This window comes from Fusarium proliferatum (genome assembly GCF_900067095.1).
Source record: "Fusarium proliferatum ET1 genome assembly, contig: FPRO_scaffold009, whole genome shotgun sequence".
Classification (NCBI taxonomy): domain Eukaryota; kingdom Fungi; phylum Ascomycota; class Sordariomycetes; order Hypocreales; family Nectriaceae; genus Fusarium; species Fusarium proliferatum.
The window spans coordinates 1,812,672-1,839,596 of record NW_022194798.1 but is presented as its reverse complement, the minus strand read 5'-3'; the positions used below and the strand labels follow the sequence as shown (position 1 = coordinate 1,839,596).

The 26,925-nt window shown below is 48.8% G+C and overlaps 13 protein-coding genes and 1 non-coding gene across 14 annotated transcripts; 5 read left to right on the top strand and 9 right to left on the bottom strand.

Moving 5' to 3' along the window:
* Positions 1-108: 108 nt before the first annotated feature.
* FPRO_15089 (uncharacterized protein) lies at positions 109-2,154 on the bottom strand (the record flags this gene model as incomplete). Its single annotated transcript, XM_031220629.1, has 1 exon — positions 109-2,154. The coding sequence occupies one exon, from the start codon at positions 2,152-2,154 to the stop codon at positions 109-111; it is 2,046 nt and encodes a 681-aa protein (XP_031086269.1).
* A 425-nt stretch (positions 2,155-2,579) lies between these two features.
* On the top strand, positions 2,580-3,923 carry FPRO_15090 (related to acid phosphatase Pho610; the record flags this gene model as incomplete). The annotated part of the gene is made up of 2 exons (XM_031220628.1): positions 2,580-2,841; positions 2,893-3,923. The coding sequence occupies 2 exons, from the start codon at positions 2,580-2,582 to the stop codon at positions 3,921-3,923; spliced, it is 1,293 nt and encodes a 430-aa protein (XP_031086268.1).
* Positions 3,924-4,526: 603 nt separating this feature from the next.
* FPRO_15091 (uncharacterized protein) lies at positions 4,527-5,294 on the top strand (the record flags this gene model as incomplete). Its single annotated transcript, XM_031220627.1, has 1 exon — positions 4,527-5,294. The coding sequence occupies one exon, from the start codon at positions 4,527-4,529 to the stop codon at positions 5,292-5,294; it is 768 nt and encodes a 255-aa protein (XP_031086267.1).
* Positions 5,295-6,095: 801 nt separating this feature from the next.
* On the bottom strand, positions 6,096-7,480 carry FPRO_15092 (uncharacterized protein; the record flags this gene model as incomplete). Its single annotated transcript, XM_031220626.1, has 3 exons — positions 6,096-6,407; positions 6,457-7,331; positions 7,387-7,480. 3 exons carry the CDS (start codon positions 7,478-7,480, stop codon positions 6,096-6,098), a joined length of 1,281 nt encoding a protein of 426 aa, XP_031086266.1.
* A 2,090-nt stretch (positions 7,481-9,570) lies between these two features.
* On the bottom strand, positions 9,571-10,233 carry FPRO_15093 (uncharacterized protein; the record flags this gene model as incomplete). Its single annotated transcript, XM_031220624.1, has 1 exon — positions 9,571-10,233. The coding sequence occupies one exon, from the start codon at positions 10,231-10,233 to the stop codon at positions 9,571-9,573; it is 663 nt and encodes a 220-aa protein (XP_031086265.1).
* Positions 10,234-10,965: 732 nt separating this feature from the next.
* Positions 10,966-11,056, top strand: tRNA. Its single transcript is given in 2 exon segments — positions 10,966-11,001; positions 11,021-11,056. It is a non-coding gene; the product is annotated as a tRNA-Pro (tRNA).
* Positions 11,057-11,423: 367 nt separating this feature from the next.
* FPRO_15094 (uncharacterized protein) lies at positions 11,424-12,767 on the bottom strand (the record flags this gene model as incomplete). The annotated part of the gene is made up of 1 exon (XM_031220623.1): positions 11,424-12,767. One exon carries the CDS (start codon positions 12,765-12,767, stop codon positions 11,424-11,426), a length of 1,344 nt encoding a protein of 447 aa, XP_031086264.1.
* A 472-nt stretch (positions 12,768-13,239) lies between these two features.
* FPRO_15095 (uncharacterized protein) lies at positions 13,240-16,230 on the bottom strand (the record flags this gene model as incomplete). The annotated part of the gene is made up of 1 exon (XM_031220622.1): positions 13,240-16,230. The coding sequence occupies one exon, from the start codon at positions 16,228-16,230 to the stop codon at positions 13,240-13,242; it is 2,991 nt and encodes a 996-aa protein (XP_031086263.1).
* A 718-nt stretch (positions 16,231-16,948) lies between these two features.
* FPRO_15096 (uncharacterized protein) lies at positions 16,949-19,527 on the bottom strand (the record flags this gene model as incomplete). Its single annotated transcript, XM_031220621.1, has 3 exons — positions 16,949-16,982; positions 17,383-17,530; positions 17,583-19,527. 3 exons carry the CDS (start codon positions 19,525-19,527, stop codon positions 16,949-16,951), a joined length of 2,127 nt encoding a protein of 708 aa, XP_031086262.1.
* Positions 19,528-20,012: 485 nt separating this feature from the next.
* On the top strand, positions 20,013-20,381 carry FPRO_15097 (uncharacterized protein; the record flags this gene model as incomplete). The annotated part of the gene is made up of 2 exons (XM_031220620.1): positions 20,013-20,168; positions 20,229-20,381. The coding sequence occupies 2 exons, from the start codon at positions 20,013-20,015 to the stop codon at positions 20,379-20,381; spliced, it is 309 nt and encodes a 102-aa protein (XP_031086261.1).
* A 169-nt stretch (positions 20,382-20,550) lies between these two features.
* On the bottom strand, positions 20,551-21,852 carry FPRO_15098 (uncharacterized protein; the record flags this gene model as incomplete). The annotated part of the gene is made up of 8 exons (XM_031220619.1): positions 20,551-20,661; positions 20,729-20,851; positions 20,910-20,954; positions 21,008-21,121; positions 21,179-21,282; positions 21,340-21,381; positions 21,439-21,645; positions 21,702-21,852. The coding sequence occupies 8 exons, from the start codon at positions 21,850-21,852 to the stop codon at positions 20,551-20,553; spliced, it is 897 nt and encodes a 298-aa protein (XP_031086260.1).
* Positions 21,853-23,223: 1,371 nt separating this feature from the next.
* On the top strand, positions 23,224-24,084 carry FPRO_15099 (uncharacterized protein; the record flags this gene model as incomplete). Its single annotated transcript, XM_031220618.1, has 1 exon — positions 23,224-24,084. One exon carries the CDS (start codon positions 23,224-23,226, stop codon positions 24,082-24,084), a length of 861 nt encoding a protein of 286 aa, XP_031086259.1.
* A 171-nt stretch (positions 24,085-24,255) lies between these two features.
* On the bottom strand, positions 24,256-24,753 carry FPRO_15100 (uncharacterized protein; the record flags this gene model as incomplete). Its single annotated transcript, XM_031220617.1, has 1 exon — positions 24,256-24,753. The coding sequence occupies one exon, from the start codon at positions 24,751-24,753 to the stop codon at positions 24,256-24,258; it is 498 nt and encodes a 165-aa protein (XP_031086258.1).
* A 1,733-nt stretch (positions 24,754-26,486) lies between these two features.
* On the bottom strand, positions 26,487-26,912 carry FPRO_15101 (uncharacterized protein; the record flags this gene model as incomplete). Its single annotated transcript, XM_031220616.1, has 1 exon — positions 26,487-26,912. One exon carries the CDS (start codon positions 26,910-26,912, stop codon positions 26,487-26,489), a length of 426 nt encoding a protein of 141 aa, XP_031086257.1.
* Positions 26,913-26,925: the final 13 nt, after the last annotated feature.

The following is a 26,925-nucleotide window of genomic DNA, read 5'->3' as shown; positions in this document are numbered from 1 at the left end:
CAGCAAAAGGCTTTAAAAGCGGTGTTCTGTGATAGGGCACGTTTCGCCTGAGTTTCGCCTCATGATACCAACAACGCCATATCCTACAAAGTTCTTGAACCCATCCTATTACCTGAACTGTCCAAACCAAATACTATCATCCGGCCTCATGCCCTTCATAACACCCTCCCTACTACACATCCCCCTCTCCTCATCACCAACCTTCCAACCCTTCATGACCTCCGGCCTCACCAACACCTGCATCAACATTCCAGACTCAGCATGCCAAGTATTATGACAGTGAAATGCCCATAAACCCGGATTATCTAGTACAACTCGAATAACAGCCCAAGCATATCCCTCGACTGTAAGTGTATCTCTCCGTAGTGGGTTTTCCAATAAGCCGTGTGATTCTAGGTACTCTGGTAGATCTGCTGCGCTGGGCGGATAGCCATCTCGGCCTTGTAGGAGGACGAAGAATTTATGGCCGTGGAGATGGAAGGGATGAGCCCCATCGTCGAAGTTGTTGATAGAGATGTCTATTGTTCGAATGCCAGTTGTTTCCAACACAAATTCCTTTTGGCGTTCAAACACCTTCTCATTGATGGCGATGGGATTCTTGGCGGACGTACTCTGTAATCCACTGTCGAGGAATCGATGTAAAGAGGGATGCGTTGCGTTAGCGTGCCAAGTCGATTCATTGAAGAACCCCCTTGCCAAACGCCAATCTCCTATCTCAAAATTCGCGCGAAGAACGATGACCTCGTCTGCTGGAGGCGGCGATACGACTTCAACAGGTCGAAGGGCGGTGGTGTTTAGATCTCGACAGATGACCTCAATCGCATCAGGCCATTCCTTGCTCGTTGGCTCTTCAGAAGCCGTCTTCTCTTCCTTGCCAGTATACCGGACTATGGCCCTCGTTTCAGACTGAAGACTTTCATTCTTGTTCTTGAAGCAGTGCGTCACCATCCTAGCCCTCATCCAGAACGTCGCAGCTGTTGTGACGTTTGTCTCAAGCACGACGCTATACCGCTGTGCGGGAAGGACGTTTACTCGATGAATTGGTTCAGGATGAACGTCTGTGCCATCGACTTCAGTGACGTAGAATGGGTGCTCGTCGAATTGGATCTGAAACTCTGCAAAGGCGCCGACGTTAATGATGCGCAGTCTATGACGCTTCCCAGCTTCAAGATCTATCGTCGGTATCGCGACGTCCGTAGTGTTACACGCCCAACCCTTAAAGTTCTCACAATCGCGAACATTCCGCCCATTGATAAGACCGTTATCTGGTACCGGCTCGTTGTTTTCCTGATCTGGAGCAAGATACTCCATCAAAAGCTCTGATGTCAAGTTATGGTAGTGATCCTGAACCATAACAACTCTATCAGTCGCGTAATCCACCTTCTGCAGGTCTTTTTCCTTCTTGGCGTGAACAATCATCGGCCCAAGCAATCCATCGGACGCTTGTGCGCTATGATGCGCATGATACCAATACGTGCCGTGCTGGCCCTTGACATCAAATTTATAAGTAAAGTTTGAGTTTGGCGCGATGGCGCACTGAGTAATGCCAACTGTTCCATCCATATTATTCGTGCCGTTCTGAAACATGCCGTGGAAATGAATCGCAGTCGCGTTGACAGCTTTGTTTTCAACATGGACGATAATGGTATCGCCTTCGTTGCACTCAACGAGAGGTCCAGGATATTGATTGTTGATGAGAATCATTGGTCTGAAGACGCCATCGGGATTGAGAACGGCGTCGTTGATGGTCCAGAAATATTCTCTTGTTGCTGGAGGGGAGTTGACGTCCCACGATGAGGAGAGAATATATTCTTTTGTATCGCGGAGTTGAGGTGTTGAAGGAATTGGTTCTTGGTGTTTGATTGTCTCTGGCGTTGGAGCTGGTTTGCTTGGCTGAGGTGGTTTTGGATGTGTTTCTTTGTGGGTTGAGGACTTGGCCTGGAGGTTGAGAGTGACTGCAGCCACGAGGAGAATTGAAATGAGACCAGCGACTGCGACGAATATCGTCAAGCCCTTGCCTTTTGGTGTTTTGGTCCTCGACGAAGCTTTCCCGACCGCTTGCTCTGACTTCAAAGCAGCCTCATCACCAAGGAACCACGTCCCCTCACCATCTCTCTCATCCTCCTTCACCCAAGGCGACTTGATCTCATCCATATTTCACACTGAAGAAACTGAGAAAAAAGCCCACGTTGTCATGTCGTTCGTTCAAAAGAACAAACTCGAGCTCCAAGATGAACCCTCAATGCATACTCCACCCACCCAAGCAGGGATCATCTTAGCGTGACGTTAAACCCGAGGAACCGGAAGAGTCGGCACGCGAGCAGAACCCTTCTCAACCCCCAGACACACTCACACGTGCCCTGCCTATGCAGTCCATTGGCGTTACATTCTCCTGAGAGCTATTACAAAAGTTCAACATGATTTACACCAACGACGTTGCGTTGACCGACGGTGGGGAAACGCACGGCACGATATCCGTGCAGTTTGATCTGCATTCCTATATGAAACCCAATCACGCTGCTGCCAATTGAGCGTCGATCTCTAGCTCAAGTTCAAGTTTGTGTTTGAATTCAATCGTTATGCTCTTCCAAACTGCTACCCTCTTGGCCGTTGCTGGCCTGGCCCTCGGCCACTCTTATGAGCCTCCCAAGGAGCATAAGCAGCACAAGCATGAGACTGGCTGGGAGACTAGCTACACTGCCACCGGCACCGCTGAAGTCGCTGCTGCTGCTGCGACTGCCAAGACCAGCAGTCCCACTTCCAAGGTGAAGGGCAAGGCATTTGATCGCATTGCCATTATTTACTTTGAGAATGAGAACTACGAGAAGGCTTTCGGTGACCGTAAGTTTCCCCTTCATCAATTGATCACAGGATGAAAACTAATTGGGCCAGCCAACTTCACTTGGCTCCGCAAGAAGGGTATCACTCTCGAGAACTACTTCGGAGTGACCCATCCCTCTGAACCAAACTACATGGCCGCCATTGCTGGTGATTACTTTGGCATGCAGAATGACGACTTCAACCGCAACCCGCGCAACGTCTCTACTGTGATTGATCTACTCGAGCACCGCGGCATCTCCTGGGGTCTGTACCAAGAAGACATGCCTTACTCTGGCTTCGAGGGCTTCTCCTGGGTGAACCACCAGAACGGCAAGAATGACTACGTTCGCAAGCACAACCCCGCTGTTCTCCACGACAGCATCGCTACCTCTGAGCAGCGTCTTTCTCAGATCAAGAACCTCTCGCTCGTCGACACTGAGAAGTCTGTCTTCCACAAGGATCTCAAGGAGAACAAGCTTCCTCAGTGGATGTTCATCACCCCCAACATGACTTCTGACGGACACGACACTTCCGTTACTGTTGCTGGTCAGTGGGCTCGTACTTTCCTCGAACCCCTTCTCGAGGACAAGCACTTTATGCAAAACACTCTTGTTCTTGTTACTTGGGATGAGAACGAGACCTACGCTCGTCAGAACCACATTCTCGGCATCCTTCTCGGCGACGCAGTCCCCAAGCATCTCGTCGGAACCAGTGACAACAGCTTCTACAACCACTACTCTGAGATCGCCACCGTCTCCGCGAACTGGGGTCTCGATACCCTTGGTCGCTGGGACGTGGGCGCCAACGTGTTCAAGCTGGTTGCGCAAAAGACGGGCGACAAGATCCGAAAGTGGAAGTCTCACAAGCTGGACAGCTACTTCTGGAACGCCTCGTATGCCGGTCCTTTCAACACCAACGGTGGAAACAAGGAGTATGTTGCGCCCAACTTGGATCTCGAGCATAGTTTCTCTGGACGCAAGATCTTTGAGCCTATTCGTAAGGAGTGGAAGAAGAGCAAGAATCCTACCTACTACAAGGATACTATTGAGGTTAACGATGGACTTAACCCCCCTAAGGGTTATGAGCCTGCCAAGTCTACCTAGATTTCTGTATAGATACTCGGTGTAATCAGGACAATGTAAATAATATCAATTCTATGATATCAGTCTAAATAGAATAAATAGCCAATTACACTAAGTCCTAGCCTCTGAAATCCTTAGCTAAGTCCTCTGTACTGATTTAAGCTATCAGCCACAGGTCGCTACCGATTTCTCACAATGTTCCAATGAATTCGTGGTTCAATTGCCAAGCACATGCCAGATCACCAAGTCAACGGGCCGAACGATCCATCCACTAGCCTTTGTTGCTTCAGGGATCTTTTGCACTAGGACACCATCTCCCAGGGGCAGGCGAATCAAATAGCGCACTTTGGTCAGCGGTCGCTAGCGCGTGGCCGACCTGTAAGATGGCGGCGTTGTACCATGTGCGATGCAGATCACTTCGCTTGCGGGACTGTTTTGTGCTGCGGTCGGCAATATCATGCCGTGAGCTATCCTGTCTTGTCACCGATGAGATGCATCATGGGATGGAATAGGAAGGCACGTGGGAGGTATCAAGGACTTCTGATTCTGCGCTTTTGAGACTTTCTTCCTTCTTACATCCTCGTTTGTAACCTCGAGGTTTGGAGATAAGCAACATTGTTCAAAATGAAGTCATCACAGAGTCCAGCATTCAAACGCTTTCTATCCGACTTTACGCTCGGTTTCTCAGATGGACTTACAGTACCTTTTGCCCTGACGGCTGGGCTCAGCTCGCTTGGAAAGACGGATACTGTCATCACTGGCGGATTGGCAGAGTTATGCGCTGGCAGCATCAGTATGGGAATTGGAGGATATCTCGCAGCACGAGACGAATGCGCACCTTGCGAACCCAAGAACAACGACTTGGAGAATTTAAGGGAGAGCTACGAAAGGAATAGCGAAAGCGACTGCATGGTTGAACAATCCGAGAAGATGCAGATGCAAGCGGAGGAGCTGGTGCGACAACACCTCGAGCCTTTGGACCTCCCGAGTTCAACAGTCACGACAATCCTCAATACAATTCAACAAGAGCCCTCAGATCTCCAACGCGTGATCTCACGCTTAAGCTCGCTAAAAGAAGACGCATCGCCGTCACAACCAACGCCTCCGACGCCGATCATATCTGGCCTCTCGATATCGCTAGGCTACACCATCGGCGGCATCATTCCCTTATTTCCCTACTTCTTCACCAACACAGTCGGCCTCGGTCTTCAATGGAGCTCTTGCCTTTGTCTCTTGGTATTATTTGCTTTTGGAGCTGGGAAGAGCTACATCCTACAAACGGGAGATGCATCAATGCGTTCGTGGATGATCGAAGGATTTCAAATGTTGATCCTTGGTGCTTTAGCTGCAATAGCGGCTGTTGCGTGTGTCACTTGGGTTGGAGCAAATTGATGGGTGCCTGGTTATTGAGAGTTCAGGCAGAAGCACTCACGCAGACGTGGACGAATGAGGGGCCGAGCATATGGACTAACTTTGGAATCGACGCCGTTCAAAAAGCACAAGAGACAGTTTTACTACATACTAGCGAAAGTGTAGTAACCAATAACAACCAAATGACCCATGTTACTTTCAAAATGCAGAACTTAATCTATCATGACTTCTAAATCCACTTTTCCTTCTCAGAGTACCAACTCGATGAGATACGACTTCTTCGTGGGGTATCTTCCCACTCAGGACCCCAAACAAAGTAAACAAACTGATACTTCGTCCTCGCTCTCTCCTCCATAAATAGTAAGATATGCTGGTGGAGGAACCATATTGGCGTGAATCCTGTTGTCAGCGCGTGCCTCTCGTCAATGTTGAAGTGAACTTGAGAGCCTTTTCCTCTGCTCCATCCTCGAATTCCTCGATAGCCACCTGTGACTCTGGCTGGCTTGTGTCTTTAATGGGTGCGAATAGTTCCAGATGGGAACCCTTCTGTGTCACCGGGCTTCGTTTTGGACAGGCCAGAGATGGCACGTGGAAGTCCACCGTGGAATCTTCCATGTGATCCTGGGACTTTCCATTTGACTTATACCTGGCCCCTCTGCTAGTGCCTCATCCTTTATAAGCTCTGGCCTCATGATTCATCAAAGCATAAGTAGGCCGACTTGATCCAGCATTCTACCCCTCTTTCCAGCTGCTCCTCTGGTTACCATTTCCAAAACCGTAAGTCTGCCCGCCACAATACACAGGTTCTGTTTCTCCCAGCCTTCAAGTAAAAAAACCAGAGAAAGGGAATAAGTCACCAGCCTTTTCGATAGGACAACCAGACTTTTCTCCAGGTTCATACTGGTCTCCACCCACAAAGAGGCCGTCAACATGGGTTGCGGCATCAAAGAAAGCATTTTGGCCAGATGAAGCCGATGCCCTCTGATCAGCCAGAGTACCAAGTCCGGGAAGTTCCGCGGTGAAGGCACCATCCGAAGTCAGGGGATTAAGAAACATCCACGACCCGGAAAAACTCGGAGAGCCGGAAGATTGGGCATCTCTGTTGGCCGCTGGCGTGGGCTGAACAACCTCAACCTGCTCAGGGATAAGGGATAAGCCCGTCCCAAGAAACCGTCTCCTGAACCTCTTCGTTAGGTGGAAAGAGGTCGGGGGATGGGATAGAGGGAGCAGGACGGACAAAATCCTCAGCTGCCATGGCACTTTCTTGGAGACTTTGGAGCGTCCTGGTGTCCACTTGATCAACCTGAGCTATCATGTCAACTTGAGGAAACCCCGTCACCGGGTTGTTGACTGAAGAGTTCGGTGCCATAGCACCGAACTGGTTGACCAAGACAGGCTGGGAAACTGGGGCAGAGGAGGCATGGCGGAACTGACGGAGAGAAGGGTGACCAAGGGTGGGCATGGGATTGTGGAAACCAAAGTAAAGAGGGTTACTAATGGTACCAGAGCCCAGTGAGGGAGTAGGAGGATTTGGAGGGTTTGGGATGTCCATCCCAAACCCCATATCCGAGAAAATTTCTACTCCAAAGGAAAAAACAGGGGCAGCATTGCCATGAGCAGTGACAGGGAAATTGAGGGTAGGAGGGGCAGAAACAGGAACAGAATCAGCGGGAGCAGGAAGGACGGGCCATTGAGACGCGCCAGGATTCACTGGCTGCTCCAAGGAATGCGTGACGGGTCCAGGTAAACCAGAAGGAAGGCGATTCGGAGGGAAAGTATAACGCCGGGCAACAGAAGGGGCAGGAGCATGAGGGCCTGCAAGGCTCCCCAGATTCTGGTACCCCTGGACGGGAACCTGCAGGTTCCGAGCTACAAAGCCCCCAAGCGCAGGTTCAGAAGCCGTGCGTGGAAGATCATAGACGTGAAAGGCTGCAGCTTGATCCTCCTGCAGCTTGTCCACCGTGCGTCTCCTCTTCTGTCCCCGTTGCTCAGCGACCCTGACTGGGTTAGTCTTGGCACCGGCTGGACGACCAGCTCGGGGGACCGCCTTCACTTCATCTGCAAAGTTTATTAGCGACGATTCGGTTGTGGTTTGGGGAGGGCGCGTGCTTACCTTGGTGGCCTGGGGCGTCAACACATGCTGTTGTTCGGTGCCCCACACGGCACTTGGAACAGGCAATCTTCTGTCCTTGCTCGTTGGTTCTCATTGTAGCTGGAGATATGTTGTATGTAAGAATGTTGAGGTAGGAAGGAGTATAACCTTTTGGTTTATTGTAGTGTTAGGTGTGAGTCGTCGAAAGTTAGGCTTGGTTGTTTGATATGATTACCTGAAATGAATGAGGAGAGGAAGACAGAGAAGGAAATGTGGGATTTTATAGAGCCGAAGAGAAGTCAAGTTTGCAGGCATGAGATGTTAAAGATTGCAGAATGAAAGCTTGTTAAATCATGGCTTTACTCCGACGAATGAAGGCATGGGTACCAGTGCAAGTTGGTGTGACATTAAGAGGCGAAAACACAAATCTCCTATCAAAACACCATCATCCTGGGCATGTGCACAGTCTTTCATCCGGCCTTTGAGTCTGTGGAAGAGTAACATGTAGAGTCGCACAGTGTGCACATAGAAGGCATGCCTTGATTCGTCAAGCGGGGATGTACATTGTGCTGTTCTCTCTTGGCAGAGGCATTGCTGAAAGCATCTTGATGAGAAGGTTGAAGGGGCAAATGCAGGACGAAAGTTACCACACACACACATGTAAGGAAACCGTGCACAATTCTTTTACTACTTCATCCTCCCCTGGATCTCCCCTTTCATCCCCTTATTTGATAAGTCTACTCGCATGAAAATCTCCTCTGTCGTAGGAGCTGTTTGGATCCCATAAGTGATATGGTTATTTTAGATTGAAATGGCTAGCTACGTCGTATATCTGTGAACTTCCTTGCCTATGATGGTACGAAGGACTTACCTGAGATGACATTGCCCGACCAGGGGAACTATATCAGAGTTAACATTGGCACTAGTTGATCTAACTCTCAAATCAGTGGCAGACCGTGAAAAGCTTATGCCAAACTTTTGTGCCAGTGGTTTCGGACTGTGGCCCCTTATAAGGTTGAATGCCTCATGTACAGGTCTCAGGCAATCTATCCCTACTACAAGTGACTTTGTTTTTGCTTTGGATGCGAATTTTCGATCTTCGTGAAGCTTTGGTGCGGCTCGGCCTTTCTTGTATTGGGCCTTCACTTGTTTTCATAGTGGCGAACGCAATTTCAAAAGAGAGATTCCGGAACAGGATCAGGGAGGGACCGACGAAGGCTCAGCTGGAACAGGTTTCGATTTGACGGTTCCCAAAGTGCCTGGGGATACATGGACCATGCTCTCATCGACTTCAAGGGACTCGGGTACCTCTGCAAAACACAGAATGTCAGGGGATGTACTGACTAAGATCATTTTCTTTTGAACTAAGATGTATCCCATCCTCAGGATATTGAAAATGGCAAGGGTCTCATACAGACCATCGATGACTTGGCTATGTTAAGAGAATATTGGTTCCCGAGGCGACCACTACGCTCTACTCGTTCAGCCATCCTGAAGCTGCTCTGGCTTTCTCCCCTGCCCAATCATAATCGTTGACTTCTGTACTATGCTTTGCTTCTTATCCAAGGATTACTAGTCTCATGGGCACTCGATTGTGAACCCTAGAAGCAACACATGTTTGCTGTGTCCCTCGAAAGACGGCTTGAGGAGGGCCCTACCCTGTTCCATCACACCAGCATTTTACCTTCGCTAGCGCCAACCCAAAAGGAGGAACCACGTGTGAGGATCATTTCCCTTCTATCATGCTCAGTCCTATTGGCTTCTGATGCCCACACACTCCATGTCATGATTTAATCTCGACTCGCACATCTAGGCCCCCAGCTGCTCAACACGACTCACACTGAGGAGTGCCATCACATTCAAGTCTTCATATGAAATGAGTGTTGGAAGCTTTCTTCTTGTTAGCAAGCCGATATCACTTTGAAGTTATGTTGGCTCATGATATGAGGACTCAGGGTGCAGTCCGGTTTGGGCTGTAGTTGCCTGGGAAAAACTCAATCGGACAGGTTCAAACTTAGACGGAGGGCCCACGCATATCGTCCAAGCAAAGATGAGGCAGAAATTTGGTTTACATATATCGACTGCCTAAAGTATAAATATTAAGCTTAGTCCTGTGCAATACGAGACTCGTCGTCTCCATCCCAAGCCCTCACTATTGATGGTCATACAAGAACTGTGCCAAGAGAGTTATTCCGAGCCGGAACCTCACATGATGAGGGCAGCAGCGACACCGGCCAGAGACAAAGCACCAAACGCACGCGTGAAAGAAGACGAAGCACCAGATGTGTTAACGGGTGTAGCAGCACCAGAAGTCTCAGATCCACTAGCATCGCTTCCCGAAGCCTTAGTCTTGGTGGCGTCGCTAGCAGTTGCAGTGGCGCTCGCGTGTTTAGCGTTGAGCAGATCCTGACCAGCAGTGATAGAAACAGCACCGTAGTCGAATGTTCTAAACCCATAATCCTCGAGATCATCAGTGTTGGTCAGAGTCGCGGTAGGGTGGCCATCGTCGTTGCCGCCAATGTTGACGGTAGTGCACTTCTGCGCGACGGTACGCGACATCTCGCAGTGGACGGAGAATTTCCAGTCATCCTCTGCGTCGCCGGGCATGGTGATGAAGAGATCAAAGTCGCCTGTGCTGGCGGCACCAGGAGGGAGGGTCTTGCTCATGTACGGTCCGATGATGTAGGTGTTGTTGTAGACACCGCAGTCGTCCATGGTATGGAACTCCTCGCTCTCGGGGTCAACGTACGGGCAGTTCAGAACGTATGTTGTATGATCCGCGTCTGCGCCGAGGACTTCAGCGACGAGAGTCTGAGACGAGCCAGCCCCGGCGAAGATGGGGAGAGAGGTTACGAGAGCAGAAGACATGTTGAATATTGATAGCGAGTGTATGAAGTGAAAGTATTTTGTGGCTGAAAATGAGCGAATGAATGAACGTGAGATGTTGAAGAAGGGAAAATCACAGCGGGAAATTGGGAAAGGAGAGGGAACAGAATGGGAATAGCGATATGGACTAGCCAGGCAGAAATCCAATCCTTCAGTGGATTAACCTCAATGGAGCTAGGCTCCCCGTAGCGAGATTTACAGGGCATCCACTAGAGACTGCCAATGAAAGGGTCCAGATTTGATCAACGCCGGGGATGATGCCCCGTAAGGCAGCGCATGAAATGGTGAGTGTTTCACTATTGATAGGAAAAGAGTTTGGTGTTTGAACGCTGGACCCAATGGACTTACACCGACATGGCTGCTGATAAACCTTCAACCCCATCAGCGGCCATCTTTTGGGGACACAAAGTTCAGGAACGATCCGTCGAGTTCGTTGTAATTTAAAAAAGGATGTTTAAGAAGGTAATATGCGTAGAAACAAAGAACCACGGTCGCTGAGGTTTCTCAGTATGAAGGAAACTTCAGTAACGAGAAGGCGCCATAAGCTTATCTAGACGGGGGAAATGAAGTGCGTTTAGATAAGAGAAAATGGGGCTTGGGGAAAAGAGCAGATCCAAGCTTTTAGCGACCTGCGAATCGCGACCATTCTGACAGCGCGAGATGGGATCACAAACATAAACTGAATTTTGAGACATGCTTTTATCAAACTTGATCGGTCTGGTGGTCTAGTGGTATGATTCTCGCTTAGGGAAAACCCTACAGCTTAGCTTGCGAGAGGTCCCGGGTTCAATCCCCGGCCAGACCCTGTTCTTTTGCTATTTCCTCGAATGGATCGCTCGCTAATTTTTGCTTGAGTGAGTGAATCTCGCTCTACATCGACCCGTACACAATGTTCTTCTTCAGTTGGCTTAGAATGTCTGAATTTGGGTCTTTAAGCAGAGACCGTCTAACTACTGCCAAGTCTGTTAAGATCGGCATGTCTGATCCAGCTCGCTATCTGGAATTGGTTAAGAATTTGGCAAAGGGTGGGATGAAGTCACTGTCCAGATAGACATTCATTACAGTCTAGCATCATTGTTGAAGATGAACATGTAATTGCTTGCCGTAGCATGTCAGCCTTTAATACTGAGTTGAAGAATTTGTTGGTTGGCGGCTCTTTACCGTTTGCTTCATCACCTTCGCGGCTTGTTCCTCCCCTCCAACATCTCCAATAGCTTCACATATTCCTGCTGATCCTCGCCCTCCTCAAAGTACTTAACGTTATCATCCGACAAGTCCACGATCCAACCATACTTGTAATCAACCCTTGCATATCTCCACACCACTAAACTTTTATCCTCTTCCATCATCTTTCGAATCCTTGCAGCCGCGACAGACTCTTCACTAGTCTCATCCTCCTCACTACTACCCTCCTGCCATAGAAGCGGAGGTGTTTTGCTTTGTACGACGGTCACTTTGAAAAGCCGCATATTACTCTCCCGGATGGCTCTCCACAGATCTGCCCAAGACACGGGTTCCAGGTCCCAATCAGGTCCGTACTCCGGTTCAGGCCCATCGCACATACAGTCATGTAGCTCAAGCTCTTCAAAAGAATCGACTCGGCTCGTGAGAAACTCTACCAGATCAGGCCCGATCATGATATTCTTGAGCATGAGTGAGCGGAGGAAGGGGAGGTGGTCTTCCCTCAAGGGCAGACGGATGCAGTAGTTGGCAGATGCCCCTCCAAAGAGACCATCAGGGCTGGCTTCGAGTGTCAGATGCCTGACATTTCGCGCATGCCTCATGAGGAAATGGGGCAAACTCCCGATAAACTCTATGAACCCGAGATTGGTGTGCAGCAAATCGTCGTCGCCGCCTAAGACACCAATCTCTAAAACCTGCAGCCTTCCCAGGAAAGACGCCCACTCTAACGTTTCCCATGCGGAAACGTTCCTGGGAATGAGGTTTTCGATCTTGAGGTTCGTAATATTTAGGTTCATTGAAATAGCTCGCATGAACTCGTTGTATTGAGCACGCCATATCATATCGTGCTCTTGTTGCAGTGTCTGATCCCAGTTCTCCCCATTGTGAAAAATGTTGCCAGGCAAGTTCGGATCTGACCAAGGAGCGGTTTTACCCCACCAGCCGCGGTCCTTAAATTGTGCCCCATTGAACTCGATGGCGAAAGAATTGACATTGCTGAGAATGTCGCCCTGCGTGATTTTTTTGAGTGTGTCCGTTGGAGCTACCCCCCATACGCTGGGCATAGGACCGTCGTGGGGCTTTTCCTCAGTGTTGGGTTGAAAGGAGACATGCAAGTGGACTGTAGAGATGAAGTCCTGATACTTGTAGATGAGTTCCTCCAGAGCTTGAGTAGATGCCAGCGGGAAGGGAATGATGAGAGTTCGGAAGAGAACTCCAACAACAGCGTGCCGCATGAGCCAGGTGGTGCAGCTCAAGGCTTTGACATCTTGAGGTGACAGATGGCTCACGACTTTTGTGACAAGTTCAACAGGTAGAGTATCGAGATTGGCCATGTTTAGATCGATGAAGGACAGTCCTGAGTTCGAGCAAGACAAGGACCTAAATGAATTAAAATACTCTCGTGAGACTCATAATTGCTTGTCGTCGGCCATTTCATCCCATCACGAGCTTGGCGTAACGATACAATTTCTTATGACCAAGGTAGAGTGACATAAAGCACAGCACAATTGCCCACTACAATTTAGTGCTTCTACTTCTGTTGGGCCAACGCCTAACGCATCAATAGTCTTACCACGTAGTGGAGCCCGATGCGCCACCAACCGACTTGGCTCGTGAGATTTTAACCTGAAGGAGCTGGAGCTCGGCACGCCTCGATAGTAATTGGACGACGACCTTGAGGCTGAAATCACGACTGCATTGCATTCATACGATAACTGATCAATGTCAAATACTCGGCTAATTGTGGTCCAATCTGATTCATGCACCTGAAGCTCGGTCTAAGAACTGTGTTATTGGTCTGGCGACTCATACAATATCCTTGACATCGTCCCACTGATAAATAATGTGCCTCTCTCCTAGCGCTGTCTTGAGGACAATCAGCAAATCGTCAATGCTTCCTAGAAATTTGAGATACAGCGTCACGGCAACGCAGTATCGTCGATGATCTTCATCTGCGACTAGGGTAGTCGTCAAAAGGACCTCGCTTTTCGAAGCGTAGAATGAATCGATGGCGCGTCGGACAAGCGGTGCAGGTAATCGTTCGGGGAGAGGTGAGCCTGTGCGTAGAGCCTGTTCAATGATGCCGAGAACAGCCATGACATCTCCAATTGATCGCTCATCGAGGATGTTCGCAACGCGAATAAGACGGTCCTGCATCTCTTTTGGTAGCGTAGATGCAAGGTTGAGAAGACCGCCCAGTGCTTGGTTCATGTACTGTAGCTGCTCCTTCGTTTGTGCAAGAACCTTTTGATCGAAGGGCCCGAAACTCAATTCGCCTTTCAACAGCGCGATGGAAGGACTCACGGCGAGTAATATCTCTGCAAGTTCGATCGAGATATGCTCCGCTACTGCACCTAGGGCATGATTTCTATCCGTTCGGCCCCAGTGAGAAATCAGAAGAGCGTAGTGATCTGATAGACTTCGCACCGAGTTTGCGAGAATCTTGCAGACGTGCGTCGTTCCAGATGGTGGACTTGGGAATAGTTGCACGACAAACGCAGCGACGAAACCGATCAGTACTGTGACGACTCGCTTCCAGAATGCTTCGTAGCCTTTACCAGGAAGACCATACTGGACGATGTGATCGTGATCCCAGCTAAATCCGAGAACGAGACAGAAGGTAGCTCCGCCCATGATTGTAGCAAATGCGAAGGATGGGGGAAGATAGAGGCGCCACCAGAGCATGGGAATGATCATGACACCTGTTGAAGCTGCCATGCCGTATGGATTGCCAACACCACTTCCAGCACCGATGTACCAAGCCACCATACCTATAACTCCTCCAACAATAGTTCCAATCGTACGCGCGATGAGCGAAAAGGTAAAGTCGGCCAGATACACAAGCAAAACCGTCTGAGCACTAATAACGGCCCAGATGCCCTTCTCTCGGTAGAAGAAACCAGCTGTACTGGGAAGCACCGCTGGTATTGACGTGGCAATGGTGACAGCGACCATTCTTAAAGCATACATGCCAGACGGATTGACCAACCAGTTGTACGTCGCGATGAAAACTCGACCAATCTTGCTTCTCTGTGCAGAAGAGCCTTTGTATCCTCGGCTGATATCTAGTCTTCGTTTCGTCTCCTTTGTTTGCTCATCGAAACTCTCGCCATCCATCATTTGATCTGGATCTTCCTCTGTTGAGATATCATAGCCTGGAAATGTGATTTGTCCATGGAATATCCAGGCCAAAGCATACTGTAGCCGTGATGGAACCCATATGCGGTGACTTGTTCGTTTTTCGGAGAGGTGAAGTATGTACTCCAACAACTTCTCAGTCGCAATGGCCATGTTCAAAATTCGTTCCTCGATTACCATGGCAATCACCATGCTTGGTAAGAATGGTCGATCAGTTCCCTCCACTGGCTTGAGGCGGCCACTCTCATCAAACAATTCTGCGTGAGCCTCGAGAACGCCCTTTGTTGTGTTAATGACGCATGCCTCCCTCGCCTCCCGCGACCTTGCCAAAGTATCATGAAGATGTCGGTTCAGCTCCTCCCACCGTTCAGGCGTTGGCTTTCCCATCCATCGGCAGGAATTGACAGCATGGATGTAATCTGCCGCAAGATTGATAGCTTGCGGTCCGATCTCCAGCAAGTCTGATGTCGTATCCCGAAGCGTATTTCTGGTTCGAGAGCGTATCTCGGATCCTTCAGGTCTTTGGAAAGCACTCAAAATCGTGGCATTTTCGTGTCGATGGTGTTGACCTATCTCGTACTTCTCCTTGCCCGTGGCGGGGCCAATTCGTCCATCTTCTTGAGCCTTGATATGTTCCTCTTCCTTCTGCTTGCCGCGGACTTGCGCAATCTGGAAGTCGAGAAGATATAGACTGGAAAACATGACTTTGCGCGCGCGCTGGTGTAGACCTCTGACATCATCTGCGTTCCATCGGCCACGGGAAAAGTCAATCGGAAGAAACGCGAGGGCTGGCTGACCGGCCTTGAAGACAGCGATCATACCAGCCCTACTCCCTTGAAGCTCAGCAAGCGGGATGGCCTCATCAGAAAAACGCCTCTTGGTCGCTGACAGGCCCGAGTTGGACATACGGACTAGCTTCTCAATCTGGCCAAGAACCATGTACGATGTTGACTGGGGGAAGAGAAGCAGGCAGCATGCTAAGCCCAGACCAATTCCAATGGCTCCAGGCTTGACGAGAATAGCTGCGAGGTCGCCTTGAAATGACGGAAGTGTCGGGCCAAAGAGGATGAAGAGGTCGGTAACGATCGTTCCAAAGATCTGCATGAGGACAAGCTTCGGATTCGCGCATCGCAGTCGGGCCAAGACGTAGATGAACAAACAGCCCATACTGAAATACACAGCCGTAACTCTTGCATCCAGCATGAACCCCTCATGAATCAAAATCTGCGCTTCCCACGCCGGCGCCTGTCCCGTCGTCTTCGCAATCTCCCCAACCTGCTGCTGCAGCGCCTGGAGCTTAGCCTGTGTCTCAGTATCAGAGCGTGTCGCTAACGCAGCCTTCATCGTCAAAAGACCCCAACACCACGCGAGACACATTCCTAAGAGTAGCGATAAGGCGGCAAGGAGATAAATAAACAAAATGCTAGCTGGCGGAACAGCAAAAAGAAGAATTGCACCGAGGAACGTCGCTTGGCCGATCTCGACAAGGCTGGGGTGGATGAAGATGAGGAGCATCATAACCCATATCGCGATCCAGCATCGAAGAAAGATCTTCATGTCGTGGGCGTTGAAGTGGTCCAGCCATGGCGGGAGTTTTCGCTTTGGTGATGCCTTGGCGGCTTCATTTTGGTGAGCTGACGTTTCGTCAGAGGAAGACATTGCTCATCACCTCAATTGGCAGGTCTTTGAAGCAATTGAGGTGTTTGGGTGATGGTGTTTGGAAGAAATGAGAGATAATTTCAGCCGCTGAGGCCGGAGCTAGAGGTTGGAACTTGGTCTGAGTAAGACTTGACTATGACGTGTGTATGGAGAAGGTGAAACTCTATTGGTGAGACTAGTCTGAATGCCGTTGGGAGACGTTGGAGGAACGATGACCAGATAAGCCGTTTCGGACATTCATTCTACTACTGGCCAGGGTTTTTGTTTCCTGTTCTTCTGTTATTCTCTCTCATCTCGGGAGATTCTCAAGACGTCATGTGTTAAAGCTGAGATGAACCTCGGCGTGAAGTGGAGGGCGGGAGGATCCATCTTAGCGCGAGTTGTTCCATCTTTTCAGCTGGTGGAGTTGAAGTTGGTGCACTAAACGATGCCGTAGCCGAGAGGACCAATCATACGATCAAGCAAGATATGAACCTGGGGTATCGAGACTGGGAGCTCACATGCTATTGAAGGGTTGTTGTTATGGCGTGCAATTCCTACTGGGTCGACATTAGTCGCTTGAGAACTTATAAAGGCTGACTACCAGCGTAAATTCATTGGGTCACATCACAACCCAAAGAACTGACAACTTGAGAGCTGCAAAAAGAAGTACGTGATCTTTCACTCTGCTGCTTCTAATTTTAATAGATCATAATGCATCTCTATGGATTTGTGGGCTCTAATCCAAAACGTCCTTTATAGCACGCATTGATCTGTTTTATACATAGCAAATCCAACTCTTTGTTTCTCCGTTATTTCTACCTGTGTGCGTGGAAGGTAGCAGTGAATGGTGTTTGTTATTGCATCTAAGATCCACCGCTCCGCACAATCTCATTGCACAAGAAAGCAACTGAGAACATAACAACTATCAGATAATAAAAAATCTTGAGCAAGACTCCCAAAATCCAGAATAGCCAGCGAAGTATATATAACACGGAGCCAACAGTAAATCCCAGAAGCTCATACAGACTGATTCCAAAGCTGGCCTGCAAAAATCGATCTGACCAATTAGCCAAAAATACAACCATAAAAGTCATTGCTGCGAGATAAAGTATGACCACTACCATAATAAATAGTTGCTCCGTTGGGTGGGTCCTCCGGACATTCGCTGACTGGTGCTGTGTTGAGAATTCGGAAGCATTGGGGGATGTGAGTTCAGCTGGGCTCAATTCCTCCCCGAGCTTACGCGACAGGGCGATGTCACGATTTATTGCCTTCCACATCTTTATATTCAAATCATGAGGCTCGACCGTTGTCATTTCTACGTACTGTTAGCTCAACAAACATTCTCACGGGTACAGTGGTAACCTTACCATTTAGATATTCATCTTCAGGGCCCTCCCCAGGAAAGACGTCGCCTGTTTTTGCTTCTTTGAGTTCACTCTTCCAGATGAGATATCTGCACTGTTTCAGGAACAGCCAGAAGAGTATAGGGGATTGTTGCAACTGGTATCGCCGGAGCAATCTTTCTTGTCTGTCTGTGCCTGGTAGTTCCGTGTTTCGGTCCAGTTGCCCGTTTATAAGCCAGATCCGAAGCATCACGCATGATTCATTCACGTTCTCAGGCGTGACTTGCGCTCGCAACATGATCTTGGGGCCTAGATCAGGTAAGGCCCATCGATATGCGAGCATCTCGTAAATCATAGCAACCAGTTGATCGTCCCGCGAGCCATCTCCAAACTTCGCAGTCGGATCAAGCTCAATAGGGTGGTCCTCGATGTTATTTCTTTCTTCATCCGGCTCATCTTGAAGATCGACTTTACTCTGTTGGTTTGCATCAATCTTGGCATCGTGGCCTTGTTCTCGGCTGTCTTTGGCCTCTTCTTTGTCAGCCGGGCTCTTATCAAGGCCCTCAAGCCACCGTGCGGCAGTATTATTCTGGTTCTTATAACTCTCGATGTCAAGATGATTGCTGACTGGCTTATTCGTGGTACGAAGTGAGATATTTCGCCCTTCGGCATGCATCAAAGCCGTCAACCGCGTAAGATACCTCATCTGCTCTGCGTGGTGTTCTCCGCCCAGTCTTTTGCCAACCTCGCAAGGTTCCGTCAAGAACCATTCAAGGAGATCCAAGAATGCGGTCTTTTTGTTAAAGATGACTGTTAAGCCGTGAAAGGCATGGTCCAGCAGAAGACCGTTGATGATACGGGCATGTCTCGTGGAAATTTTGAAGAATGGGAATGAGAACGTATCAGTCTGACGAAGCTGTTCATCCCAGCCTGGTCGTTTTGTCCATATTCCATTCACCAAGGTCGAGTAGCTATTGATAGCTTTGTGAACAGGGAGATCTTCTAATATGGATGTTGTTCCTGGGCCATAGATCAAGTCGATCTCAATCTCTCGTTGAAGCTGACGCATAGCCTTTATCTCGGGATTGTTGTCTTCATGTGGCTCTGGAAGATGCTGACATCTCAAGACGATCATCAATCGTGGAGAAATAGGCGCAAAGAGGTGGAAACGGGGTGCTAGACAAAGGAATTCTCCTGTTGCCTTGTCCTGAAAGTCGACGGTTGGTCCTTCGTATACATGGCTTCCCGTGTCAGAGAGAATGAACCCTTGGTCCTCGCTGGAAGGGGTGCAGAAGGACATCCAAAATTCGGTGATGTTTTCCACGAAATGGAGGAATAGGCCGCAGTAGACAGTTGATTTGAGAGTTTGTTGCCAATTGGCTGTTACGCTCATATCGAGATCGATGATAGCACTCAAGGCCCCTAACCAGACATCCAACGGCCGTTGAATTCCATGTCGATCCATAAACTCTTCCAGCAGGTCCCGGTCGTTATTTTTATACTCATTGATGCTGTTGCAGTTGAATGTCTTGAAGAAGCCCGAACCTCGTTGATTCAATAGATAAACGAACTTGCGAAGTACTGTTTGCTGTGTCCTTGTGAGTATGACCTTTCCTTCTCCACGTTGGTGAGCACCAATTATCTTGCGAATCACAACACTCGTCTTGCCCTCTAGCCTGCTGAATTTGCCCTCCAATTCGCGCGGAAGGTGTGCGTTTGGTGACTGATCTGTGTACATGTCAACCAGGCCGCATACGCGTTGGACCGAAAGCTCCTCAATCTTGTAAGCCTCTGGCAAAAGTTCCAAGCAGTTTACGACAGGGTCGTCGGGGTATTTTCCTTTTTCGTGATGGTGCTTCTTGCATTTTGAGCCACTGGCGGGGGCCTTGGGACACTTGTAAGGATGGCCGAAGTTCTTCAGGATGAACTGTGGGATGAAGTGCTGGTACTGCGGCGCGTTGTCTGACATGATATCGGCTGATTGGTAGCTGGCTAAATCACGGTTTTCTTTTGGTTACCGCGTGAAGACGGAGACTTGCGGGTTGCCTGTTATCGGTGAGTTGAACTTGTAAACCTGAAATTGAAGCCTAATGAGAAATGAAGCGCGTAAGCAGTGCCACGTCTGATTGGGGACCAACAACTTCAGCCGCAGTCCAGATTCAAGGCGGGGTAGCAGCTCTTCCACCAGTCAGTTGCCAGTTACTAGGATTAGCCGTCTTTAAACCGCCAGCAATATCGAGAGATGCGTAACATCGTGCAGAAAGGAGAGGCACATAAATAGCACCGTAGTAGAAGCTATTTACAGCCCAAGGTGGGGGCGAAAATTCTCATAAGACGGCGTGCAGATTACACCGCTTGGCTCTATAAATATTGAGGGTAATTCGTGAAGAGCGAAAACTTAAGCATATCTTTAGGCTTGCAACCTTGAAACAGTCTATCCACTACTTTGCGAAAATGAAGTTCACACTCAGCGTCTTAGCATTTGCCGCGTCTACCAATGCGTGGACCATGCAGTTCGACTGTCCGAGAGGCTCTGGCTTCGAAGGGTCCTATTCTGGATCTAAGAATAAGGGCTGCACCTCGATCCCAGCATGTGTTCCAGGCGATCATGTAGGTCGACTTGCTTTTCAAGGCTTTTCAAATACTTGTTACTTACTTTTGTTGGAATAGATGGTATGGGGTAATACCAAGAAGTCCAACTGCGTTCTGAGGTTGTACGCTGCTGCGCCGTGTGCCGCTGAACAGGAGATTGGACACTCCAAGGAGAATTGGGATCACAAGTTCGGACAAGCTGTCTTTGCCTGGGGAGTCACAAACTGTTAATGAGTTGCCATTGCTGCTTAAGTAGAAAGGGTTCTCAACGATGTGATATCTTATACGGTTCTCCAGAGAGCTATCCAAGGTGTATACATGAAATGGTTCTTCTAGTCGCCGCTTCACAAATTTTGACTAGTCAAGTTCACCATAACCATCCTTCACTCGATACAAGATCTTAAGTGGTGCACTGAGAGTAGAAGTCGTTGAGCGCCTTGCAAGTACCAGTGGCGCAGCACTTTGGACCAGTCCAGGTACTTCCGCCGCACTGGGCCCAGAGAAGAGCGCACTATCTCAAGTTAGCACGTTTTGAGTACGTCTGGATAGCAGTGGACACTCATGGTCTTGTGACTTACCTGGCCAGATGGCTGAGTCGACACGGGAGGAACCTGTGTAGATGACGCTCGGGTAGAAGTCTGTAGAGTCGTAGTGGGGTCGCTGCCGCCACCATCACCGCCGGGGGCGCCGTTGCAGGAGAACTGGAGTTACAGTCAGCCACCATAACAGCGTGCGGGAGAGTTGCTTTGCTTTACATACCACTGCAGGTCCAGGAATGGTGTAGCTATTGAAGTTGGAGTAGATCTGAGAGGCCAAGCGTTAACACTTTCTTATTATCTCCATAGGATAGGTCTTACGTTGGCGGTGTAGCCAGGATCGGTTTCCTTGAAAGCACCAGGAATCTTGACTTGGTTGCTGGGAACAGTACTGCCTCCACCAGAAACACTAATCTGGGCGCAGCTGATGTAAAACTATGATCCCTGGAGTTAGTTCCTGTGCAACTGAGACTTGGAATATTGTTGTCTTACCTGGGGAATACCCGCAGGCCAGGGGTTGTGAATGCCTAGACTCTGGATGCGGAGGAGATATTCACCGTTGGCAATGCAAGTAGGAAGGTTGAAGGTGTAGCTGACTGCGAGCGCAATAAGGTCAGATCATGAAAGGATTACTCCCATGGATGCCAACTCACTGTACATGGGCCAAGTTGAGGTGCTGCCACTGAAGGTAGGACCTGTCAATCCGTTGTTAGCCGCCCTTCTATTTATCCTTCTGGACGGGAGCATCATACCCCAGTCCTTGATCTTGAACCAGCCACCGCTTCCATCATACGACGAGGCAGTGCTAGGCGCCTTGGACATGTACACCGAAATCGGTCCTTGGTGGTAAACAGCCGTGTCAAGTGTGAAGGTAATCGAGTCGCCAGCCTTTACTCCGACGGTCTGCGTGTTGGCTCCGGAGGTACCGACATTGCATCGGAGATCATTAGAATCCAGGTCTATGACATAACTGTTAGTAGGCTACTCTATGAACGCTCTTAATAGGTAGACACACCAGTAACAGGAGAGTTGTAGTTCGTGTTCTGTCGAATGTACTGGAAGACTGGATACTTGGTCGACCCAACACTAAGCTGCTGGAAGATATAATGAGCAGATGTGCTCTGCACCAAGGCAACAACCGCTGCGATTGAAGTAGCGATCTTCATAATTATGTCTGGAGATGATGCTGATTGAGGCTGACCAAAGGAGAAGTTAGAGGTGGTGCAGGTTCAGGAGCGAGATATAAAAGAATGCTGCGGGTCGAACGGCACGGACTTATGAGTGATCACGTTCCTGATTGCAGTCTGGCCGTCGCCCAATGAGAATGATATGATGGTCCTCCATTATAGCTCCGTTATAGATTGAGTGGTCTCGATGCGTCAACTGACAACGCTGTCAAGTTCCGACAGCCCAAAAAGGGAAATGATGCTTATGAATCTGGTCAATGACAACCCACGACGGTCCAGATATGGATGTGATGGAGAAACAAGATTGTTCTTCTGGATAGCAAGATCTAGAGATGCGCGGGAGTTATCTTTCGTTGTGAGCCTCCATTGTCGTTCAGATGATAGCTATTACAACGGATTTTCTACGCGATGCTATGGTACATTCATTCAGCTTCAGCTTTTGTTTTGAAAAGAAATTGGAAGTGTATCGATGCATACAATACCGGTGTTTCGGATCTCGCTTGCAAGGACGTCGATGGTATCACCGGTTAAATTTGAATTCGGAGTGTGATCCTCCGTTCTCGGATCCGGGAACGTGGGCAGCCAACAATGTAACGTTCTTCAAGACTTTAGGCTTTTATTTATGTGTCGAAGAAGTCAAAAGTCCTGCCTGTGTGTTTTTGAAGGAATAGAGTCTCTTTTGTTGTAATTGAGACCGTATCTCACTGTCATCAGTTCTATGTGTCTCTAAAGACAGAATTCATTTATAAACAAATCCTGTAAAAAATCTCCAAATCAATTAATATTTGAAGATTCTTTATTCAGGCCGAGCGTCATAACCTCAGATGCCGTTGAATGAGGTTGCATGCAATTGGTGTTATTACGGTTTGGCACAGTGTCTGTCCTGGTAACCCAATTCGGAACGGGTAGTTCTGGGAAACACCTGCACCGAGGCTCACCGAAGTCTCGAAGAACAGTAGGTAGCTGAGAATAATCAAACGATGATCAAGGCATTCTTTGATGGTATCGAAATGGTCTACGACTCTGCCTGGAACCAAGACGACTCATTCTGTAGCCCCGCCCTGACGACCTGCGTAACAATGGCGATCTCCAGGGTAGTTCAAGCCAATGAAGTGACAGGACAGTCGTGTACAAAGGGAAACACCAAACCCCGCATCGCGCCACCAAATGAAGTGAGTCATATCGGCGGTTGTGGCTGCTGAATAAAAGAGGCATTGCTCTTCACAAATCCTGAAGCAGAAAGACACACTGCCCCTGATTGTATCTACAGCCAATAAAGTCTTCATCAAGCATCCCAGCCTCAATACGGGTCAGCATCAATCTATCACCACCAACCGAAACAACATCAAAATGGCAGAAGGAGCCTTGCCTTGCAGAGAGCTTGATCTCATCGGCAAAGTCGCAGTAATCAGCGGTGCATCGCGCGGCATTGGTCGCGCTATCGCCTTCAACTTGGCTTCACGAGGATGCTCTATCCTTGGTACCTGCGTCAGTGATAAAGGCGTCGAAGCCTTATCAACAGGCTTGAACGATGAGGCCACCGACCGTGTGTACAAAGCGACATCTAGAGAGCGTCCATCAGGTCAACAAATCAAAGGAATCATAGCTGATGTCTTCTCACCCGACTGCGCCAAAACAATTGCCGATGCTATCCAGGAGTCATTCAAGGGTCAAGTCGACATCCTTGTAAACTCAGCTGGTGACCCGATGCCTGGAGTTATCGGCCAAATGACTACAGAAGAGATCCAACGAAGTCTTCTAGGCAACGTCCAAGCCCCAGTGCAAATCGTCGAAGAACTTGTGCGCCGAAAGTTCTTCCAGCCTAACAGCCGTATAATCTACATATCATCAGTGCGTTCGCGCCTACCATGGGCCGATCAACTCATGTACGCCGCTGGCAAATCAGCCGGCGAGTCGCTGTGTCGAACATGGTCACAGGCCTTTGGTGGAAAAGATGATCGATACGCTTTCATGGCAGGGACTACTGCGAATGCTGTTACAGCTGGTTTGACGGAAACCGACGCTGTTATGGATTGTGGACCGGAGGTGGTCAAGACGTTTCAAGATGAATTCTTTCCCTTGCAGAGTATACCCAAGTTTGGACAGCCAGAGGATGTGGCTGATGTTGTTGGGATGCTTTGTGGCAATGATGGAAGATGGATTACTGGGTCTGTTATTAGTGCCAGTGGTGGCTGTATCAAGATGCAATAAAGCTCTAGCATATCACAAATGGCAAATTGGACAAGTACTTTCCCAAGTTTTTATTGACACAGAGTTTGCCAAAACAAGAAGACTATGGTATCTCTAAACAAAGAGGGAATGGCAAAATGGCCAGGATGATCTGTAAGCGTCAAGAAAACAACTGACATCGACCCGCAGCATTTACCTCCACAGAACGCCAATACTTCCGCCGACTTGGGTTGTCTTCAACCGAAGCTCGGCAAAAGCCTCAACCGCGAGCAAAGCATCCCGAGCCTGGTCCTCCCCAACAACCCCGCCGTCAACCAGATTCTTCAGGACGTCACGCACATACTGGCGATTGAATTGCGTCTCGCCTTCTGGGTTTTCCTCCGGAAGCACGGAACGAATTCGAGCTTCGACATCGCCAAGATTAGAGACCGGAATGCTGGCAACCTCAAAAAACTTGGAGCCTTCAGGGGGAGCTTCACCCTTGATCAGGGCGTAGCGAGCTTCATTCTGACGACCCTGGGCTGTGAGCCAGGTGTTGGTGCTGGGGATGAGGACAGCGACCATCCAGCGGCTGGGGACCTTAAATTTGATCTTGGGCATGAAGTCAAGAGCGGGGCTGGCAGCGATGAAGAGTTGGGCGTCTGAAAGGTTGGTCTCCTCGCTTGAAGGGAGCTTTATGCGGTCCGACATTTTGATGGTTTGTGCGAGGTTTGTTGGTACGATTGGTGAATATTGTGAGAAAGGCAAAAGTTTGACTGCCCGGCGGATAGATGTAAGTTGGTCTTGTTGTTGTTTTGCAAGTGGAAGACCAAGCTGCGTTTAAAGCTGTCTCATGTGATATAAAGATTTGATGTTCCTGCTGAACAGACCGTGTTGCCAGTGGTATCACGAATCTGCCGCTGTCTGAGACTCTGAACATGCACATTTCCACTGCCTTGTATGAACACGCTGATGCTAGGGCATGAACATCAAGCTTTCTAGGGTTTCTATTGTTTATGCTGTCGCATTGGCCAGATATCGTGGGATTAATGTCTAAATAGTATTCTTTAGGTGTTATTGGTATCTTGGACCTGTAACTTAGAGCTTATGCTCAAAACGCACAACTTAGTTTATAGACAGACATTAAAGGCTTTTCTGAGCACGTTTATTAGTCACTGTGGAGTAGTTTTTAGCGGAAGTTTATATTCTGGAAAATAACATCATGTCTCTATTCTTTGTGTTAGCAGGTTAGAGTTTAAAATTGTGCTCAAAAATTCATCTATGTATAACGCCGAAGCCAGTGTCTTGTAGAAGCACTGATACAAAACTGTATAAAGAGAAGCACAAACAAATTCGTTCCTCGAGAACCCCGGTTTTTCTGCCTATCTCAAATCGCTGTAGATGAAATTGGATCTCTGTACAGCTCATCTCAAGTTTGAAAAGGATCTTATCAGCTTTATTGCGACTTAATATACGACCAGCTACCAGCTTTCCCAGGATAGCCCGAACCCATTTGCAATTACACTCCCAAGTGCCATCTGCATCCTCAGGCTCAGTCGACCTAATGATGTGATTTACATCATCTAGCAGAGCTCTCTTGAAGCTGGCCACCTCGAAATACAGTAGTTGTCCATCTGGGTGCTCTATCGTTACCTGATCCCCCGTTATTCTTCTGCAAGGATCACCATCGACAAGAAGGCCTTGTTGCATCAACCAATGATATGGGCGTTGTACAACTACGCTCTAGAGGTTACGGGAGGCGAAGAAGAAATTGTCTGGAGGCAGGTCTAACTGCTCGTCGGATGAAAAGGGGTTCAGCACGATGTAGAGTTGAGTGCATGAGGGACTGCGAGGAGGTGGCTAGGACCGGTCGTGCATTGTTGATTAGTTGAAATGTATTGTGATGACGCGGGAGGATTGAATGATGAATGGTTGGGGTGGCAAGTCTGTCATTTGGAAATGTTGATAATTAGCTACATCTTTATAATCTTTTTTCCACGCTGAACATGATCATGAACTTCTCGTGCAACAATGAGCGGGCCCTACTATGGTTGTTGTTGCGAGCCACGGGACACTGAACAAGCTAGCAATTTGTATTTATTGTGTTTTCTTCGGACACTTTGGACTGTTTCTATGCAAAACATGAAGATCTTTGTTGCTGGTAGCTACTGAATCACGCTAGTAATAAATTCTTTGTTGAGGATGGTTTGTCGGACCAGTTGGCCGCTTTGGTTAATCTACGCGTGTCATAAATGAAGACCTACACACGTACTACCATTTACCAAGGGATCAAGGTTCATAGCAGTATAGACTATAGACTACCACGAAGAACCATTTGAACCTTGTCACTAACACAACTCTGACTACACCATGTAATAGGTATTGTTATATTTTCAGGCCTCTTATCAACCTTATTCCCAACGTCCAACTACCCCACTAACATCTCAGGTTGCCTCTAATTGAAGCTGAGAGCTTATATCAAGCTCCAATAACACATCACTAACCTGTGTCTTGCCGAGAAGGCCGCCAACGACCAAACTCTCCAGAACATCTCGCACATACTGGTGATTGTACTCCAAGTCACCTTTCATCTCAACGGCCGCGACGAGGTCAACCCGAACCTGAACATCTCGCAACCAAGAAGTCGGGATGCTAGTGATCTCAAAGTACTTAACGTCTTCGCCAGGACAACTGAAACTTGTGCTGACCTTAGGGCGGTCGGCTTGGCGAGCTTGAGTTGTTAGCCAGAGGCCATTGGCGTGGTTGAGAGTGGCGAAGCTCCAGATGTTGGAGGCGAGGACAATAACGAAGAGCTGGGCGTGCGATCTGCTTCTTGGGTTGGTCTCTTTACGGGTCAAATTGTTTAACATTATGACTGTCTGT